Source organism: Tympanuchus pallidicinctus, unplaced genomic scaffold (genome assembly GCF_026119805.1).
Source record: "Tympanuchus pallidicinctus isolate F22 unplaced genomic scaffold, pur_lepc_1.0 scaffold3, whole genome shotgun sequence".
Lineage (NCBI taxonomy): Eukaryota > Metazoa > Chordata > Aves > Galliformes > Phasianidae > Tympanuchus > Tympanuchus pallidicinctus.
In genome coordinates, this window is record NW_026294747.1 from 90,750,870 (window position 1) to 90,773,301 (window position 22,432).

Genomic DNA, 22,432 nt, shown 5'->3' on the forward strand with positions numbered 1-22,432 from the left:
AGTCTCTACAGCAAGAAGAGAGGTTTTTGTTCAGCTTTGGGTTGCTGGGGGATTTTTTTGAAGACAAAGAAGAAAAAACAAATATGGAACCTTATACCCAACTCTATATGGGCTAAAGAAAGCTTTGTTCCATTTTCCTAGTTAAGAAAAATCTTCAAAACTTTTAATCTATGAAAGCAGAAGATTAAAACTAGAAACTTTGTGAAATGTGAAAGGACAACAGATTATGGATCTTACAAAGGTAAGAGAAAAAGATGTAAAAGATGCAAATGCTATAAATATATACACAGATCATAGCAATATCAAAAACTTTTAAAAACTATTCTAAATTCCTTCAACTCAATCTCCACATCCCAATCAAAACCAGTCTGATTTACATTATGGGAAGAAAAAAAATATGCCTCTGGTGAAAAAAGCAGCCTCTGAAATCTCTCTCAGCTAAGGAAAACCAAAGCTTACTGTGTGCATCAAGTAGCAAGGAAAAATAAAAACAAGCAGGCCTTCAACAACATGCATAACCAATAATAATTGGACTGCAAGAAAGAAACACAGCAACATCCCACTCTGCCAAACACCCACCGAAAGATTCTGAACAAACAACTGAAGGTGAAGGCACCTTTTCAAAAGGAGAAGAGGCACAGTAGGCCTCCCCCACTAAATTGTGAAGACAGCATCTAGAAGGTACAGAGACATGGAAGGAAATGACACACACACTACCTCACACTTCCCTGCGTGAAGCAGGAGATAAGAAAGCTGCAAAATGATTTTCTCCCTCCATTCAAAGTTCAACCCACCACCAGAGGACCCTGACTCTGCCCCCAGTTTTTCCCTCCTGCTACTTAAGCAAGCCAGAGGAGAGAGCTCGGGATTGTGAAATCCCAACAACCTCTGCAATAAGCTCATTGCCTCACTGACCTTCCCCCTTCAACTTCACAGAAACAGCTTCCTCCTCTTCCAAGTGATGTGGTTAGCCCTGAGTTCAAGCTGTGCTTCTGCCTGGAACATTTCAGCGCCACTGACATGCAGCCACAGTGACCCTGCCAGCACGTGTGACAGAATTTGTTTTTGCATTAAAGATATAATATTGTTTGGGTTCAAAGTAAAGCACTCTCAAGTCAGAAAGCTTCCTGTGCAACTCTAATTCAACCCCTGGTGTGTTTATCCCATTATCACCATGTTTAACTCCAGGAGCACTTAGCATGTTTTCCAGTAGGACCCCTACTTGTTCAGCATGGGGGGGGACGACCCTACTCCAACGATCAATCAAGGCTAAGCAGGGATAAAGAAGTCCATATGATCACTGCTCTGCTTGCTGCTGCAGTAGGAAAAAACAGGCAAAAAGACTGAGGATGTGAGAAACAGTACAACATTCAAGAGATTTCGAATCTGCAACTGCCTTGCTGCCAGGTGAACACTGGGTTAAAATAGGATGCGTGGTGCTAGGCACTAACTGCACGTTCTTGACAGATATGAAAAAGTGCCAGGCACTTCTAATGGCCACTGAATAGAGACATCTGACCAGTGTTATTTTCTAGAGAAGCCAGGGCAGTATGGAGGCAGGTGAATTTCAATTCCACTTTTGTTCCACCATTGATTATTTTTGTGACCCCCAGATCACATCTTGTTTATTACACTAATTTTAACGACAGGAAAACAATATTCTCTCATATCAAAGAGGTGTTGAATCAATACCTGTGAGCCATTAAAATAATACATTAAGAAGCATGCTTGAAGACGAGCATGCAGAAATGAGTATCTATTCATTGCAGACTTTGTATCGTACAGGAGTTGCTTAATGAATAGTAAAGCCATTACACAGCTCTCTTCCTCCCTCCATTACTATAAATCTTCAGTACTTTAATAGTTTGGGCCAGAAGAAGCAGGGCACTGTATAATTAAGGATTACCAGAACCTAAGTGTATCCAGAATGCTCATAGAGACTGAACTACTCTAATTTCTAACTTCCACACAACTTTTCTCGTAACATTAAAAAAAAAAGAGAGAGGCTAATGCACTAACTTTATAAAGTAAACCTTTATTCTTTGAAAACAGAATAGGATCATTGAATTTTTACATTGCATAACCACAGTTATCCCTACATTTGTTTCCCCTTGATAATTCTGCAAATAAGGATTTAAAGTTACAAACCATTTTTCGTTCCTCGCTATCTCCACTCTGCTAGGTTTCTGCTTTGCATTGAGTCCCAAAACAAAATTGCTTGTGAATGTAAGTTAAGTGAAAAATTCTGTTACAGTTACAGGTACTTATTATGTAACTGTGATACCGTAATAATGAAAAAGATTTAAAGACCACTGGTAAATCATCCCACTCTACTGACTTCAGTATTATAGACAGTACTGATGAAATGGTCTTAATTTTCCAGAAAAGCTGCACCCACTGCACAACCATGGGATACCCATGTATAACCTGGGCTATTGATTGCAATGAGTTTATGCACAACCCCTCTTGAGGGAAAGCAGGGGTTGCCACCTCCACTTTGGAACACCAACTTCTTTATCGCTCTTTCCACAGCAGACTGGATGAAACTGAGCAAAGGGCCAGGTGCATAGGGGAGGCACAGTGACAAAAATGAAGCTGCAGTTTGGAGTTACCATGCAGTTATCATCTGCATGATACTATCCTCCTCCAGAAGTTTCTGAGAGCAACTTCACCAAGTGAAGTAGCTCATATACAAATGAAAACTTCACATGACCCCAAGCTGGAAATACTTTAACACCATGGAAACTACAAAGGCTAGGTAAAAGCCTCTAAGGCTAACCTTTTCATTGTTATTAATTAGGAACCCAGCCCATGATAAGAAGTCAGCAGAAGCTCTCCTTTTCTTCCAGTGCCATTTCATGTTGGTTATACTACAGAGAGAATGTGATCTCCAAACAACATACTTACAGTCAGTGGTTACTACAGCCCTTCAGGAGAGCTGGCAGAGGTACGTACAAGGTAAGAATGCAAGATAAGAGCAAAGCAGTTCAGTGCCAACTCTTACCACCAATGCGCTTAAGAACTGAACTGTGCCCAAAGGCAAGGAGCTGCACCAAGTTCCAGGGGGTGCCCGGCCTGGTAGCCGAGCACTCCTTCCAAAGACAAGCTTTTCAGAAGCACAGCTAACTGGAACGGCTTTGATAGAACTGCGCAAGTTCCCGTACCAGAAAGAGAAGTTCTCAAAAGAGAGATTCTTCCGCTCACTGGGAAATTCTGACGCCTTCGAAGCGCCTCCTAAGGCACTGCTGGGGCGACGAGTACCTCTCCTTTCCTCGCGGCGCTCAGCCACATCGTAGCCGCGGGGCCACGCCGCGAGCCCGGCTCTGAGCTCGGGCACATGGACTAACAGTTCGGCGCCCCACGACGCCGTCGGCCTCCAGCACGGAACTGCGGGGCTTTTCGACCGAGTACCGGCTCTCCTACCGACCGGGCTGAGCGAAGGACGCCGCACCCGCTCCCGCCGTCGCCAACAGGCACGGAACGAGGCGGCAGCCGGGCCACCCGCACCGCTCCGGCTGCAGGGCATCAGTGCCCGCGGCGGCGGCGCCCCGGAAGAAGGAGGAAGCCGCCCGAGGAGCGCGGAGCGGGCGCTACCAAGCGCCGGGGGCTGCCCCGGCCCACACCGGCCAGTCATGGCCCGCCCCCCATCGCCCGCCCCCCGGGAAGCCCTCCCTCCTTCCTGCCCTTCCTCCGTTCGCCGTACCTGCCAGGAGGCCGCAGACGTCCTCGGGGATAGCGGCGCCGTGCATGCTGCGGGCGGCGGGCGCACCCCGCGGGCGACTCGCCTGGGCCGTGCCCCGGCTTCGGCCCCGCCGGGGAGGAAGCGGCAACCCCGCCCCGCGGCCGCAACGGCACGGCCTAGAGCCGCCAGGGCGGGGCTTCGAGCAAAAAGGCGGGGTTTCGCGCTCCGAGGCGGGGCTTCATACCGGAGGAGCGGGGCTTCGCCCGCCCGCCGCGTACCGCCCCCTAGAGCCGCGCGTGCGCCTCCGCCGTCCCTATGTTTACAGCCGCTGCTGGGTGTCCCCCGTAGCAACGCCCCGCCACGAGGCATCGCCGTCCACGTGACTTGTGCCGGAAGTCGTGTTGCGTGCGGACGCTCTCTTCTTGCCAGAACCGAGCATGGCGCTTAGCGGTGGTCGTCCACTCCTCTCTGCCCCGCGGCACGCGAGAGGTTGACTATTGGATGAGAGGCCCGGAAGTCGCTCTCTGATTGATCCGTTTGTTGTTCCGTGCTTCCTAAGCTGAGGGCGGGTTCCCTCCGGCTCTACGAACAGGCATGGTTAGGAGCCGGCAGTGGGCTGAGCCATGCCTGTGGCTTGGCTGGTGGGTTTGAAGGGTGGTAAACATTGGTACCGCTACTTCTAAATGTCTTTAATCCTCGTTTAAAGCACAGTGCAGACTTCAGTTTGCTTGTGGGCAGGTGGGATAGCACTGCTGAGGGAACAAGGCAGAGGATGTTGACCTCTGCACTGCAAGTTATCCAAGCTTCCTTTCTACCCTGCTGCCAGCGTCAAGGCATAGGATAGCAGATCATGGAGTTACTAAGGTTGCAGAAGAGCGTAGTCTGACCACCAGCCCATCCCCACCATGCCCACAAACCATGTCCCTCGGTGCCACATCTGCACGGTTCTTGAACACCTCCAGGGGCACTGACTCTGCCACCTCCCTGGGCAGCCTTTGCCACTGTATCACCATTCTGTCCAAGAATAATTTTTTTCCTAATATCCAACCCGAACCTCTCTTGGTCCAACTTAAATCTATTGTCTGCAAAAAGAGGCCAATACTCAGCTTGCTACAACCTCCTTTCAGATAGTTGTAGAGAGCAAATCACAACCCTGCCTCAGCTCTGCCTGTGTCCCAACAGCTGCAGCTGGCACAGTAAGGCCACGTAACCTGAGGAGAGGAAGTGACATGCACACATAAAGAAATGGAAAGTGCTTGGGATAGATCTCTTGGTGGTGGGCAGAGGAGTGGTCATTGAGCAACGCAGCTGGACCAGCTTTGAATAGGAGCCAACTTTGTAGAAGGGTTGTTTTGCTCACAGGGACAGCTGTGTTATATTTTGCCAGCAAATCACTAGTCATCTGTATTGGAATGCATCAGTGATGTCATGTGTTTAGTGTAGTAATGGCTCAAGTAAACTCCTAACATGTGCTTCTGTGACCTTGATGGTTTTGGCTATATCTGTGTTGTTAATAAAGAAAATGTTTGTGTTGGAGCACATCTGTATATCCTACCAGTGTAGGGAAAAAAATAAAAAAATAAAAAAGGCATGGGAAAAAAAATACTATTTATAAAATGTCTCCTTTGCACCAGGACACCTATATTAATCCCAGCTGGCAGTACATACGTATCAATCTGATATTAAACAGTTTCTTTCTTTGGTTGATGTAGCTGTGCCCACAGAAATCTGCACTGTAGACATAGTGTTAGATTATATGATTCTCCTGACCTCTCACATCCCTTTTGATTATACAGCACAATTCTTTTCAAATACATCTGGGTTTTCAAAGCATTGCAGCTTTATTACCTGATTTTATGGCCATCTTGATTAAAAGTGAAGCAGTTAACTGACCTGCATAATGTTGTGCATCATTTCTATGTTAGTTCTCTAATTTCAAAATAAACCTGAATGTGAATCTGGGTTCTTATGTGTATATCTATATCTTTCTTTTTGTGTTTGTTTAAATACCCACTACTCATCTATTTCAAGAATACGTCTGATTAATTTCCTTTAGTTAACAACAAGGGCTCCTCAGGCTTATGTTAAATTACACATTTCATACATGCAGTTTTGGGAAGCTGCCATGAAGAACAGGAAAATGGCTTCCAATTTAATTTGCTTGCCCTTCTCCAGGTTAATTTTAATCCTGCTTTCTTATGTTGACTTTATAGCTCCATCCATTTCTGTTCCAGAAATAAGTCAAAGGTGTCACCTGAACTCTGTTGTAGTCTTTGTTTTAAGATCACTTTTCCTGATAATTTTTTCCATATGTTTACCATTTGTATGAGCTTCCCTGGGATTTCAGAAAATAAAATGAGAAGAATAACTTACCTTTATTATTTTCCATCCTCCCTATTTTATATGGGTTTTTTTCTACTTATTTATTTCCTTAAAGTCCTCCTTGTTGCAATGAAGACCTGCCCATCATACAGTTGGTAAGATTTGTGATTCAGGCGTATTTAAAGCCTTGTTAAGTTCCAGGTTTGCCCTTAGTTCCCTAATTTTTAAATCTACCGCTAATAGGAAGCATAATTCAAAACAGACTCCTTCATTGAAACATGTCTGGCTTCACAGCCATTTCAGCCTGTTTTCTGAGAATTCCACAGCTTATCCCTCATCTAAACCAGACCTACTGTCTTGCTTAATCAAGCTCGTAGATCAGGGATTCTTGATGTTTGGGTAGCAGAGCCACAGGGAATGCACACAGGTTTATTGTCTTTCCCTGTGGGGAGAGCTATGAAAACGGGGAATTCATGATGAGAAGCCTAGCTGAATCTGCAGAGAGCCTGTACTAAAACAACTGCAGAAGGAATAAAATTTCCCATTCCAGAGCAACATCACCACCACCTTGCCTCCATGAAGAAATTTGGCACATTCCGTGTACTGGGAAATCCAGCATTTTTCCACAAAAGGTTCCGCTTCACTCCAGGCATGCTTTTAAAACTTAGATTCCAGAGTAAGAAGCAGATAGAACCTATGTGCAGCTGCTGCTAGTTCTATCCATGTCTTTTAGTAGAAAATAATTGGATTGCAGTGCATGCTCCCTGCACTATTTCAAGGCAGGCAGCAGGCTTGTTGAGGCTATGCTGTATTTTTATCTGTTCATCCCTTGTTGCTTGTCAGTCTTCTTTTAAGAGTTTTGAAACAAAATAGCTAGTCAATAATTGGAATATTTATATTTTTTAATTATTTAATCACATTAAGCAGTGTCTGGCAAAGATTTCTGGCATGCGTATCTAGTTGTCAAATGCAAGGAGAACAGACTATCTTCACAGAAGCACTTTCCTTACAAAGAAACTCAGAAACTTCTGGCTTAAAAAAAATATATCAGAAAACAGTGCTATTGAAAGACAATGCACTAAACATGGCAACTCTATGCATTTTGGCTGCGGTCACTGCACTGAAGAAAAGCTGTGGTGTCTCTAAAAGAGGAAAAACATATTTTGTACCCTTTGCCCTCTAGCAAAACATAATTAATGTTTTGTTAGGATTTACTACTACTGCTCCAGTTAAAATGATTTACTCACAGTCAGAGATATATTCAGGATATCGCAGCAGTTGTTTGAAGAATAAGTTTCTAAATTAACTTTGAGGCATAATAAGAGCTAATCCTTGGGGTAACAACTCCTCTACTCACCATCCATCTTCATGAAGGTTTCGTACTTTGCTGTCCTTTTACTGGCATCTTATTTAGAAAATCTTTGAAGCTTTCAAGTGCTATGCACACAGTTGGGTTGCATTGACTATTTTTTGTTCAGTTGTGGAAAAAATGATAGAAGTTTTGAATACAAAGGTTTGTTTATATATTAGTTTCATGATGAAAATAGCTACAACAACTTTTTTTTCTACATAGTTTGAAGGCCTTGGTGTTACCGTTGTATATGTTCAGTTACAAAACTGATGTACTTCTCATGTGAAGGTGATCTACCAGATTAGTTACTTCCCAAGTTTGTGCTGTGCTGCTCTCAATGTTGCTTCCTTTCTGAAATGATTTGGGACCTCAGCATGAGGACAGCACTTTCCAACAGGTTTAGAGCACATGTCAAGAAATGCAAGTCATTCCCTTCCCTTTCCATATTTTCCTGGCTTGAAGATCGCAGAAAGGTACTGATATGGAAAAGAATGGGACTGATTTCCCTGGATCATTTACTATGGGCCATATCATAACTAAGCGCTTAAGCTTCAGGATTATTGGTGTTTTGTTGCTGGTTATTCACAACTGTTTGTGGCTTTCTTAATGCTGAAGTCTCCATAACTTCAAATAAGGACTAAAGAAGGCATCATTCATCATTATCTATACTCTAAGACATTTCAGCAGTGTCTAATTTTGCCTAACTAAGAATTATCTATGAAAAGAAAGACTGGTGTCGATGCAATCAAAACTATGGGATAGTAAATATAACTTTGAGTGATGTTTTCTAAACACGACATGTTGTAGGGAACAGTTTTGCATAAGCATTTCTTTTTACCTGAGCACCCATTAGTTTTTATAGCACCGTGCTCAGAGTTTCACTAAGATCATGTTTTGAGGTGACTTTCCATCTGAGTTGGTTCAAATTGAACATCCTGAAAGTTGGTTTTGGCACGAGGATAAGATTTCAGTAGACATTTTGTCTTGCTAAAACCTACTAAAGTGAGCCAAAGATAATTCCCCAAGCCTCGCAAAAAAAAGACCACCACTGTTCATTGTGCAAATAACTCCAATGAAGTACAGAGATAGCTAGCTGAATAAGAGTTGCAAGATTTCAGCTCTTGCTAAATCCATTTGTTCCTATTTGAACCTAGCCTTTTGCTCTTAGACATCTTAAAAAGAAATGTCAAAAGAAAGAAGAGCCTTCCTCTCCCCATTTTTCTTCTCCAAGATGTGTAGAGATGGCCTCATGGATCTTTTACTGCTGAGCATGATGTGAAGATAATGATAAGAAGAAAGTAGAGAAAAAAAGTTCTGTTTGACATAATAGTAAATGTTTTACATGAACTTTTTTTGTCCCCTTTAAAACCTTGATAACAAATGAATAATTTGGAGTAATTAAGAGTCTTAATAAATCACAGGTGAGTAAACATGTCCTATTATAGTCTCCTTGTGCCAAAAGTAAAAGCAGTTTTTTCCCTCATTCTTCGAAAATTAGGTGGAAGAAAATTTAGGTAACCAGGATAGTAACTTTCAGTGTTCTTCTTAGTTCTTTTGCCCCTTTACTATGATATAATGGATCCACTCATGTTTTAAACAAGTTATACCATCAGTAACTATATTAATGCAAAGTACTTTTCCTTTAATTTCTTTATTAATATCCTTTATCACTTTCCTACTTCAATAATACCTGTTGAGCCCCCTGTGCCACAAGATGCCCAGCATCATCTGAGACACTGCCTTCTTTTTTTCCTTCCAGGCTTCTTATTCTTTCAACAAGGAGGAAGCAGCATTTTCTATGGTTAATTTGGAGAAATTGCGGTGCAGTTTGGACTGGCAACACACCTCTGTTGGTTGTCCAGCCTGCAGCCCAGAGTGAATAGTTACTTGCTCAGCCTATGTGGCAGTCCTCTTGATGGCATCATTATCTTGACTCTGTCCTTCATCCAGCATCTGCTTTTCAAGAAGTTTTTAAGAAGTTGATATCAGAAGGCTCTGTCTCTATATCAGATTTACTTGATATCAGCAATTAGATTTTAGGGAGAAAATAGCAGGACATGTTTCCTTGGGTAATCAAACAAAACTTGTTCCTTTGGAGGTTCAGAGTAAAATGGACGGTAATTGTCAGAAGCCTTAAGCCAGCTTAAGTGTTCCCCTCTGCTGATAACACATGCTTTATGAACAGCAGGGCAATCCCCCTCTTGAAGTTTCTTCATCTGTAGATTGTAGAAGTAGCATAACACATTTTCTGGAAAACAGGAGTTTCCAAAGAGTTGCAAAACCTTTCTGTAATGCCCAATTTCCCATCACAGGGGAAATAAAAGAGTTACTTTGGTTTAAAACTGAACCGAAACAAAATCAGAGTACAATCTAAATAAAATTCCTGTAAGAAGCTACAGAATTATGTCTGGCAGCCTCTGAATTGTCAGTGTTTCAACGGAAACAAGGGCATAGAATTCCCCAAACAAGTGGGATTTCCCAAAGAAACACACTGTTAAAAATCACTCAAAGAGCTGAGAGCCTTCCACCAAATGCTGGTGAGGTAGTAAGCTGAGTTTAAAAACTTAAAAGGTGCTACTGTGTTATTTTTTATTTTTAAAAAGTTAAATGTACTCTCAGAGTGCTTCCATCAGCCTAAAAAAAATGAATATCTAACAAACTGTGGTCTAACTAACAAATATTATTTTATCATATGCGCAGGCATTAGCTTTCCGCCTTTGGTTTTTAAACAGCATGAATGAACTTTTACCTGAGTATGCTTAACTCAGCATTTTTCCTTGCTACACTCTTAGGTGTTGGGTTTTTTTTTTTGCTTTTCTTTTTTCTACTCCTAGGGGGTTGCCACAAGCAGCAACAAATCAGGAAAATATCATAAAATTTCAAATGAAATAGCTGTTCCTGCAGTCTGAATTCATCACTGTTTCTGGGAAACATAGATGAAAATCATCTTCAGGGCTGATCAAAGTTAGGCAGATGTATAGGCTCATTTCCTGCCATGCAAATTCCTTTTCTTTAGAAGAGGAATATCATCAATTACTTTATTTAAAATGATACGTAAATATGTAAAGTATCATGCCAAATAAGAAGCATTTGTTGTCTCCTCTAGAAACTGCATTTATTCCTGTTTTATTAAAGTGCTCAACTGATAAACTTCACCATGATGGATTTAGTTTATGCTGTGAATTATTATTTTGTAAAATAGAGAACCTTGGAAAACTCCTGATGCAAATATACTTTATTTATAAAGTGTCTTCTGGGATATCACATGGTTTACAGTGAGACTACCCAATTAATAAAACAGCTTTTCTCAGCAAGTATTTCTACAATAATGTCCATGAACTACAGCTTGCCTGGCTAAAAATATTCCAAGGTAGTCACAGCAATATGCTAAAGGAGGCAAGCAGACCCCAAGCTAATATTTTCTCAGGTTTTTTTTTCTTATTAATTTAATAAAAAGCTCCAAATACAGAGACTGATGCATTTTCAAGCTCTGACTGACGGGTTTTCAATTGATCTGGATTCTTCATGGTTCTCAACACATGAATAGCCAAATACCTTACAAAACCAAAACAACCAAAAGCCTTACAAGGTAATGAAGAGTCATTGTCCCCAGGCTGTAGAAATAGCACCCAGAAGTAGAAGTCATTTTGCCAAGGTAACACAGAAATTATGTGGCAGAATGCTAAACTCAACCAGTTCACAGAAATCCACATCCCATTTCTTCAGCAAGTGACAACAAAGTCCTCTGGCCAGTACTAGCTCACTGGAAGATCATTTGATTCTTAACCTTTCTGTGCAAGGTGGTATGTATGGATTCCTTCTAGTTCTTCAGTCCCAGACTGAAACTCACATACATCCCCTATGGCTGACTTGTTGTCATAGTGCATTCCTGACAGTTTGGTTCCATCATCATTTTTACAGCCTCTTGTTTTTCTCAGACATAAGCCTGCTGCTAGCATAACAGATGCTGTTAGCAGCTTAAAAAATAAAAAACTTGGGAGGCTGATGCATTATTTTTAATTTTAGAAATCAAAGCACGCTATAGAAGTTTAGTTCCAAAGAGCTGTGCTTGCTTTTAGCAATATCTATATGGATTCTCCCACATATGTTGCTTCAGCTTCAATCATGATGTGAAAAAAACCACTGTACCTCATTACCTATCTGTTCTTGCCTTTCCCAGTGAGTTTTCAGACACAGTTCTATGGAATTTGCTGAGCCAATACCTTCATGATATATGAAGTATATAAATCCCCAAAGTTTGAAAATATTGCACTTTCATCTACACTACTAACCATTAAAGATTCTACACTCCAGTCAGAGAAGAATAAAAGCAAACGAGCATGGAACATAGAAGGCAGGCTCAGTCAACTGCTGATAAGCTTGATTTTGCCCCATACACTGATCCATCTTAACTGCTTCTGCTTAAAAGTTTATCAGTGCAATTATTCCTAATGAAAGTATTAAGCACTATGCCAGAGTCATGAGCCAGAGGGCTGTTTTTTTTCAAGTTTTTCATTACCTACTAAGTAAATTAATTAATGCAAATGAAACTCTAGTGTCATAAAGCCACATCCTGCTCTAATTGAAGACAATGGCAAAACTGTCATTGACCTCCATGGGAACAGGTTCAGGCCCATAACTTTCATATATTGTACATTAAGCGACATAATCAGAAATACTATCTTCTTCCATTAAAATGATATATACGAGTAACATGACAAGTAGCAGCACAGGGACTCATCTGATGGCTGTAATTAGAGGTTTTTAATGACAGGTTAGGTATGTTTAATATGCAATTCCACATCGCTGTTACACTATCAGATTCCATTCAGGATCTTTGCACATAGCATAACTGAATTCAGAGGCAGATAAATGTTCCCTACATTTCAAATTCAGCAGTTTTGCTGATTTAACACTCTCTCAGGCGTGCACCATGTGGTGAACAAACACTACAAGCAAAGATGTTTTCCACTGAGATTTGTCATGGATTTAAGACATTAACACTTTCCTGCTCTCCCTTCAGATGGAAAAAACACATTGCTTTGTTTTTCAGTATGAAGAGCTGTGCAATCATATTAGTAGGTATCATTTCATTATCTCTGGGAAATTTAGGTGTGGAGCCAAATCCATGTATTAGATAATAGCCAATCCATTACTTGATTAACTGACTTACATGAAGAAAGCTTATCATCCATAGATTTGTCTGCTTGGAATTAAGTCAAAAAAAGATATTGAAAAGATATTTTCTTTGAATTTCAGAATCTTAAAAATCACTATGCCATATTACAAAATGACATATTTGGAAGAATTTTATGTACCTTAAAAACAGCATATGCTACAAATACATAAAAACAGTATAAAAGTAACCCGAGGCACCACTAATTAAGCATGAGTCAGTGCTTCCAGTAAACTCATGGCAACAGCTAGCAACAGGAAAATACAGTTCTCAGTCCAGAAGCACTGCCAACTTACTGTAGAGAAACAATCCAAAGGAATGCCTTATGTATATAAGATTGACACTTGACATGCTTACATACAGTAACCTTCTCTCGGTATTTTTCTTTCTCCACTTCAGCTATCAGTAACTTCTTCAAGAAGTTGCCGCATTCTGACATAGTAACATTTAAGAATTATTCTATGAGTTGATGTGTTTCTCATCTTGACATAGTGTTAGGAGACTATTTTGGTCAGGAAGCCTGAGGCTAAATAGTCCGGTGTTCATAAGCCATGCCAGGTATTCTTGGAAACACCTGCACCTTGCAGTTATCCAGCTGGCTTTGTAAGAAGTTAGAACACTCCTCATTTAAACCATACCAACAGCATGACATCTGAATTCATTTTCACATTCTTGTCCTGATGGGACATGGCTCTGAATATAAAAATTGGCTTATATGAGTGCTGTGTGGTTAAAAAGATATTGATGCTTTCTCAAATTGCCCAATAAATCTTCACTCACCAACAATAATATAATTAAACTAACCAACCATTGTGAATTACGTATTAATAATACCAATTCACAGGCAGGTATATTGTTTCACAGAGAAACCACAAGTGATGTATCCAAAAGTAAACAGACTGAGGGTCAGATACTTCAGAACTAGAATAGTATTAACAGCTTTAAATATATACAATTAATCAGTGTTTCACAGCACAGTCCTGTTCAACAGCCTACACCTTCAGATTAAAACCTGTGTGGCCAGGTCCTCCTTGAGCTTTTTCAACAAAAGCAGCGCAATTGGACAGCAATAACAAGAGAGGAGACCATGTTCACACGTAGTCCTTTAAAACACTGCTAACGTTTGATTTAAAAAGTTCCATATCATACAAATACTAGCAGATGCTGGAAATGGCATTGGAGAAGATTCAGACTGCATCACTTCAGGAAGTCTGTGGCAAAATTTTTTTTTGTTTCCTGTGTTATTGCCTCCTGCAGTTCCAAGGTTATATCACCCAGAATATTGCCCTTTTTCTATCAATATCTGTCACCTCTACATGTAGCTTTTTTTTTATTTCTTGACATTAACAAATGAAAAGCTTTAGTAGATGGCCTTTCTGAAAGCAGGGCAATAGGAGAAGAACCAGATACACACATTTTTAAGAAAAGGAATTCCTGAAATCTGTTTGTCTATACATGGTGAGAACGGAGTGACAATAAGAGCAGTGCTTTCATCACACAATCCATGCGTATTGCCAGCTTTCTAGAAAAGAGAGCAAATAATGGTATCAAGCTGGACATTTAGTTCTAGATACTCCTAAGTCGAGGAAGACAGATGAAGAGAAAGGATGATGATTTGCTTTCATGGTAAGGAATATCTCAGTGACTGGGTATTGGGTGCCAAAGAGTAAACCTGCTCACAGGCAAGTGGGAAGTGCTGCCAGCCTGATGACCTGACTGGGCTGGAGAGGCTCCCGAGCAATGGGTTCTGCATCATGTGGATCTTGAAAGGACATGGGAGGGCAGGTAGTTACTTAGATTTACTCTATTCTTCTTCAAAATCTATTACTGTGCTTTCTAAATACTTAATGTTTGAGAACTTGAACTACTGAAACCAGCCAACCACAAGACAAGAATCTGCTATGAGCTCTGAGCACATATGAAAGATCTTGCTGTGTCCAGTGTGGAGTCCCTCATGCCATACAACTCTTGTATTCACTCTTCAGTGTGTTCTTCATCCGGAATGTATGGGATCTCTACCCCTACTCATCTTCATATTTTCATTAGACCTTCAAGGATATAAGTGTCTGAAAAATATTTGCTCATTTCAAATAAGGTTGAAACCAAATTATAAAGTATTGTGTACATACATAGATAAAAAAAACATAGCACCAACAACACCATGTTGTCATGTGGTCCTGCTAAAGCGCCGCCGTTGCAGAAAGCTGTGGACAGTAGCTGCCTGCAGGAATTGCTCTCAGGTTCTGTGTTTGAAGTTGAACATATTATCTGTAATTTTAATAAAATTGCCACCTGTTTTTGTCATAGCTCCTGCCTGACCACATTCTAATGTGCCCTTGGCAAGGAAAATACTTTTTCCATTCCAATTGCCATAATGAGAAAACGTGTTGGCTTTAACACAGTATTTATCAGAGGATTATCCCACGAAATTGTCAGTTTATGGCATGATAATTAGATCTGTTACTTGAAAACCTGTCAAGTGAGAGCAAGCTTTCTTCAATAATCTTATTCCTTTCTATTTCGCAGGTGGGACCTAATAAAGTGAACTACTGAGAAGTATTGATGCAATAGCAACCTTGGCATTTCTGTAAATGAAACCCAGTCCGAGTCTGAAGAAATTGTTTGGTGTAGCTTTCCACTTGAAAACTTTCTTCATGAGGAGATCCTCTCCTTTACAAACTAGTAAGCAGGAAAGTATATTGAGCAATGAAGATGGAAAGGAGGGAACAGCATGACTTGGACATGGTGCAACCTTTCTTCTCCCTTTGAGCACCTCCGATTATCCCAGTGCTCCTTGGCAGGATTCCTGTCCTCGCCCTGCTGCCGAGGCTGCAAAGTTGCAGAGATATGACAAACAAAGGAGAGTGGAGCAGGGAAATCTATTCAAATGTGGTCATTTCCTTTAAATGTATTTGAAGAGGAAGAGGTAAGTAATAAAGGTATGAATGATAGCTAAATATTAATAGTAATCAAACATTGATTTTGGTCCCATATATTTTGCTGCATGAAATATAGTCTGGTTTGAACCAACCTGACTGGGACCTTGAGCTCACAAGAGAAAAAGACATTTCCATTTTAACTATCCTAAGCAATAAGATAAACACTGAAAAATTCTAGGGAAAGTGTTATTCCACTGCTGGGAACAAGAGTAGGAAGGTAAAAGTTAATCATTAATTCTAAAATAAAGTACATTGAGCAGCTGTTTCTTTGCTTCAGCCAAGGACATCACACTGTTGACGAAGATGAGAGCTGTGAGAGTTCGCTTGAAATATGTACTGAAAATTATAAAATTATCTCCAAATATTAGTTTGTTTAATATACTGCCCCATTAATTTTATTCATATCAAGCACACTGAAAGAAAGCCTTCTTGCAGAGGTTCAGACTTTAATAAATGTAACTAATTCATTCTCTCATACTAATTAATAGGACTAAGGAGTAATGCTGGCATTTCTTTTCCCCTAGCTTAGTAAGAAGTTACATGCACCTATAATAAGACAACACAGGGTGCATATAAATAGCAGTACCTTATATACTTGCAATCTTATCTACAGCACTCACCCCACTGTGATGCAGGAACCACGAAGATGATCATGAACACCTAGGAACAGAGGCATCCAGCAGCTTTGCAAAATTGTTGTTCTAAAGACACTCTCACATATCTTCAGATCATATCATGAGATCTTAACTGCAATCTTTCTAACTTTTGATCACCCTCACAAAAGGGACTTAAACATGGGCAGAGTCCCCTGTTACCTGCTGGATTCTGCACCAAATTCCAGCTGAAGAGTTGAAAGGCAGCTAAGAGGTACGTTATATCATACAAGTAAATTAAAGGATTTCCATGTTTACAGCTAAGCTTTTTTTTTTTTTTTAAATTATTAAGTTCATTCTCCTGTGGGTACCAACCACATGTTTCCATAATGCGCACATTCTGAAGTGTGATATATATTCTTATGTAGAAGTTTTATCTTTTGGCATTATGATCATCCCAAATAAAACAAATCGCGATGACATTTCTGTCGCACAGATTAGTTCCTGATTTAAAGTACTCTAAATAATACTCCAGGCAGGGACTGCTGCATTTCAGCAGTTGAGAAAGAACAGTAGTGTCAAACAGTAAAGTAGTGGTGAATCTGTAATCTCCCAGGCAAGGTCTTGCAGATCATGGAGTTCATGTCACAGACTTTAAACACACACACGGAAATATTTCATCAGAGTATATTATTATTTTTGTTTAAAATATGCTTCTTCATGCCTGTGAAATGCAACAGTCAAATACCACAGTAGTTTTAAAGAAACAGAACCATTTATGGTCATTTTTCTTTCTTGATGAAAGGAAATCTCCAACTATTATGTGTTAAGAGACTGTCATTGTAGAATTTTAAGGGCAATAAATAGTCACCAGTGATAAATTAAAAATTCTGTATACACAGACTTGTCTCTTTTTTTAAAGTGATCTGTTGGGGAAAGTTAAGGAAAAAAGATGGTGATTCGCTTTCATGGTAAGGAATATCTCAGTGACTGGGTATTGGGTGCCAAAGAGTAAACCTGCTCACAGGCAAGTGGGAAGTGCTGCCAGCCTGATGACCTGACTGGGCTGGAGAGGCTCCCGAGCAATGGGTTCTGCATCATGTGGATCTTGAAAGGACATGGGAGGGCAGGTAGTTACTTAGATTTACTCTATTCTTCTTCAAAATCTATTACTGTGCTTTCTAAATACTTAATGTTTGAGAACTTGAACTACTGAAACCAGCCAACCACAAGACAAGAATCTGCTATGAGCTCTGAGCACATATGAAAGATCTTGCTGTGTCCAGTGTGGAGTCCCTCATGCCATACAACTCTTGTATTCACTCTTCAGTGTGTTCTTCATCCGGAATGTATGGGATCTCTACCCCTACTCATCTTCATATTTTCATTAGACCTTCAAGGATATAAGTGTCTGAAAAATATTTGCTCATTTCAAATAAGGTTGAAACCAAATTATAAAGTATTGTGTACGTACATAGATAAAAAAAACATAGCACCAACAACACCATGTTGTCATGTGGTCCTGCTAAAGTGCCGCCATTGCAGAAAGCTGTGGACAGTAGCTGCCTGCAGGAATTGCTCTCAGGTTCTGTGTTTGAAGTTGAACATATTATCTGTAATTTTAGTAAAATTGCCACCTGTTTTTGTCATAGCTCCTGCCTGACCACATTCTAATGTGCCCATGACAAGAAATGTATTTTTTTTCTATTCCTATTGTCATTATGAGATGATATGACAAATTAAAAATTTCAATAAATTAAAAAATATATCTAAAATTCTGTGTACAAATTTGTCTTTAAATGTAATTAGTCGTCCACAAGAAAATAACATTTATGTTGCTTTCCCCTGCTTGCTCTGTGATCATTGGTTAATACAAAAGGAAATAGACAGTACAACTTTAAAGTATTCTTAGAAGGTAAAAAATTCCATGCTTACCCTTTCATAAATTCAAAGACCAAGGTTTTTTCTTACAGTGCATTGCTAAAAATTCTTCATGCCAAATTAGTTTAAATAGAGTAAGCAGAACCTATGTTTCAACGTTACCTGTTTTAAAATGTTCTCCAAGTCTGCTTTTCATTTAGCACAACTTATACTTCTAGATGCAAAATCATTGTCTTGATAAGCTTATAAGACAATCATCCTGCAGTCATTTGATCTTCTTTACATGGACATCATAATCTCCTTTTTAAACACTGAACTATTCACATCATTTTGAACCATCTTTACTACCCAGACACATTTTGCTGCTTCTTTGTCAGAGACCAATATCTGTACTTCAGAAGAGGAACAGAAACCTTGTAAATTCATACAGCTAGCTGACCTTGCATAATGGCCATCTGATGCAATGATGCATTAGATCTTAGTGATGTATGTTACTGTAAATTATATGGCTTATTTATAATGCAGTGACACATTTGGAAGGTATTTTTCTGAAAAACAAAATCACTAGAAGCCTGGAGATCAGCAGCATGGCCTGTATTTATATCTGTACCAGTTTAGAAAGGATTTGGCATTGATTCATGTACATCTTTAGTATAAATGATTGGCATGACTAAGTTCAACCTTAAAAATGGACTTAAGCAACTTTAGTGACATTGAATTATAGCAGAACTTAAGATCTTAAGTGCCTAAAACACATCTAAAACAATGCAACACCGAAGGCAATGGCTGCCTGCTACTTTTAAACCTTTAGGTCCAAATTTGAATCAGTGCCTACATAAACATTCAGAACTTAGTTCATAAACTGAACTATGGGAAGTCTGTCCTGAGAAATACCAGGATTTTTGCCTACCAATATGCCCAAAGGTGTACCTGGAGTCATTAGGGAACAAAGACCTGTCTGAGAAACATTATGAAGATTAATAACTCTGCATACAAGATTGGAAAGGAGCAAGCAGAGGGCGTATTGCTTATTGCCTGTATCTATCTGTGACTGGGATGAAAAATAAATCAAATCCAGAAAGGTTTTCTAAGAGGTTTTAGAAAAAAAATAGAGCAGGAGGATATTTTGGGGGGATTGGGAAGGCCATTCAGCTACAACATTTCTCCTCCACTCCTGGAATATTTGGAGACATGCTCTTTAAGCTGGAGACTGACTAATGCAATATTTTTATGGTCATTTAAATGACACAGAAATATATTATTGAATGTATCCTATGTGCTAAGAAGTCTGATTTTTCAAAGTCTAGGCACAGAAGACAAGGGGGAATCAAGAACATGCTACGTATTTTTTACCATTCTGTTTTTTAACTCATCAGCACACTTAGGGAGTACCTGACATAAGCATGTGTTAATGGAAGACCTATGGATTGCTCACTGCCTCCTAACAGCTATATCTAATTGCATTTGTAAGATAGCAGGCACTAAATATGTTTTACTGTCTTTTGTTCTTACACCTAGAAGACAAGCAATTAAACAGAGATACACACAGTGCAAAGTGGACAATAAAAGTAGAGCTCTTACAGGCAACTGCTGAAATTCACTTTCCTGCATGCAGGGATGCCCTCTCTGGGGGCCCATCCCCATCTTGTTAGGTTCAGCCCAGCAGGACACGCTACAGAACTTTGGGAACAGAAAGAAAGAGAGCAATGTATGGATATAATGTCAGTCATGGATTGCAGTTTCTTGTCTAGAATTCTTTAAAATTGCTCAGGTTGGAGGTAACAAGATAAAGGGAAATTGATTCAATCAGTTTTAAAGCAATTTCCCTGAGTTACTGTAGCAAACACCTGACTGCTTCTATTCCTCTTGTTAGAAACAATTGAAAGAAGGATCTGCAATTTGTTGGATCTTACTCTTCAGATGAAAGTCATCTATACGAGCAAATCCAAAGTGATTTCAGTTATAGTAACCTGCAGAGAAATGTGGTTTTTGTGTACAAAAGTGAAAAAAGAATTTTGTAGTATGTAGCTTGTTTAGCTGAAAAATGTGATTTCATCTAACAAGCACCACCTAACCACTTGCTGTAGGACGGATCAGACTGGTGCATATCTGTTGGATTGGATTCTTGAAGAAAACAGTCAAGAAGCCAGCTGTTAGCCTTGCTGGCAGATTGGTTTTTAGAAGCATTTGTCCATGAAGATAAATTCCCTTTGGCTTGTAGAGAGACATGCATATAGGGACTTGCATTGTGCTCATTGACTTTGCTTGAGGAATATGTCAGAGATGGAAAAGTTCTCCTCAAAAGTTCTTTAAACTGCCATCAGCACAGGCTGCTGGTAAGACAATCTTAATCAAACCACATCCTCTGCCTCTGGCTTAGTCTTCTCTAGACACGACAGCAAGTGAGATGGGGCTGGTTTTGCAGCCAAACATGTAATACACAAGAAAGATTAAAAGAAGTTTCAATATAGGATCAGGGCAAACCAGATTTCACACCAGCTTAGAAGTTTTATTGCCTTCCCCTTGACTTTTTCCTCATTTCTGTCATTATAATGTCAGAGTCCAGAAGGTAGATGAAGGAATTCAATACAAAGCACCTCTACTCTATAGAGTGATCATGGCATTTGCCCTCTTCAAGTCCAGTGTAGTTAGATGGACATCACATATTTCCAGACCATGTACATTTTTTCAGCTCTGGTCTGCCCTTAAGCAATGTCATCTTTTTAGAATTCTACTTGTCATTCTTTCTGTTTTATCCAAATAAGCAGAAAGATCCATTGCTGAAATATCTGAGCTTTCCAAATGACCACTAATTTTAATGTTGACTTGTAGAAAGCAATCTTAATGCTGAACAGCGTCATTTGTAATCCTGATAATATTTCTGATTGTTAGCAGCAGTCACATTGGTCATAATTGGCTCCGATTAGGACATTTACTTTCATCATTTTCATTTTAGAAGCTGTGTAGCGTTAATAGCAAAATGAAACAAATGTAAAAAGCATGCAGCTTTTTCTGCAGCTCTCCTGAAATGATTCTAGGGTGTTCTTGGATACAAAAACACTCTACCCCATTTTTGGACAGCATGGAATATGTCATCAAGTGTATATATGTGACATCTTTCAGCAGAATTAGTAATTGATGACTCAAAGTATCATACAAGAAGAACAGCTGCCATATAACACAGTCGTACAGTTAGAAAGCACTCTACAGAAGGGAAACCTTCCAAATACAAACCTTTTACTTGTCATCATCTGCAGAATACTGGATATTCATTACATGCAAATGTCCAGGTTATAAACTCACATGCTGCATTAACATGGCAGTTAAATTTACTAGTATGAAAGCTGCACTTGTAAAATATTTATGAATACATGTGGTTGTCACTGTAAAGAAACTGCACTGTCAGCTCAGCCTCTTCCCCTTGTTTCCTACCCGCCTTCTCTCTTGACTGTATTCCATGAAATTCAAACCACGAGTCTTTAGAAAAACCCCACTGAGAGGCATCATACAGGAAAGAAATAAGGAACTTCCTCTGCAGTATTTTGGTGCAATCAGTATATTCACTTTTTCATCCACTCATACAGTTTTCAGTTTGGTATTCCTAAATGGGAGCTTAAATTTGATTTTTGCATCTGTGATTTTTCAAATTAAGAAGTGAACCGTGAATAATGTTGCAAAATCTTACACAACTTTTAAATTGTACATAAAATTATCAAATGCACTGCTTTTGTTAATGCCTTGCATAGATTATTTCTCTGATCTCTGTGGAAGAAGACAGTTAAAAATGAGGCTAGAAAGATAAAAGAAAAAAATTCTACATGCTTTAAATACTGTATTATCAATGAATATTAAGACATTTTAATTACAAAATAAACAAAAGAGTTTAGCAAAGCAGATTATAATAACAAAAAGAGAATAGATAAAAAGCTTACCCATATCCTGAGCTCACTTACAAAACTCCAGCAGAGGAGATCTAAAGAAGAGATCCTTCCCCCCTGGTAGTCAGCTTTTAAATAGGTGTAGGAGCCAGGCTCCACCCCTTCCAGCAGCACAGGTGAATTGCCTTCAGCTGTGTCCCATGGCTGACTCATGGCTCGTCTCAGGTGATCAATCAGAGGTTCAGGCCGTGATTCAGCAGTTCCCATACAAATACATATTGTAGCTTTGCATGTTCTTTGTCCCAAGGAGGTCACAGGTTTCACATTCACACAATGCCTAATTCTATGTATATTTCACATATATAATCTATTAATTAAAATATTACTGTTGTTCTTTGAGATGGCCAAATGCTACAGCATGCACAGAACACAGATGAGTGCTTTTTATGTAACACGCATCTTAAATATTGCCAAAGTATCAGAGAAATTTGTTTGCAAGAACCACAAACTGATGAAGTACAGACTAGAGAAGTGAGCCATGAGGTGGATTGGAAACCCTGAACTGCTAGGCTTAAAAGGATGCATCTGGAGGGGAAGTGCAAAGTCCTGC

General features: G+C 39.8%; 1 protein-coding gene and 1 long non-coding RNA gene across 3 annotated transcripts in view; both read right to left on the reverse strand.

Annotated features, from left to right (window-relative positions):
• Positions 1-3,910, reverse strand: part of SKAP2 (src kinase associated phosphoprotein 2) — a 110,846-nt gene extending 106,936 nt beyond the window's left edge. Inside the window, exon 1 of one of the 2 annotated variants that reach the window (XM_052693587.1) lies at positions 3,704-3,910. In XM_052693587.1, the coding sequence (XP_052549547.1) occupies positions 3,704-3,749 (46 nt within the window). In that variant the 5' untranslated portion in view covers positions 3,750-3,910. Of the gene's footprint in view, positions 1-3,164; positions 3,259-3,703 lie in introns of those variants that run through there. The other variant, XM_052693588.1, reaches the window with a different exon arrangement.
• A 12,315-nt stretch (positions 3,911-16,225) lies between these two features.
• LOC128085767 (uncharacterized) lies at positions 16,226-21,920 on the reverse strand. The gene is made up of 3 exons (XR_008209081.1): positions 21,877-21,920; positions 19,526-19,624; positions 16,226-17,474 (listed from the first exon to the last, which is right to left on the reverse strand). It is a non-coding gene; the product is annotated as an uncharacterized LOC128085767 (long non-coding RNA).
• Positions 21,921-22,432: the final 512 nt, after the last annotated feature.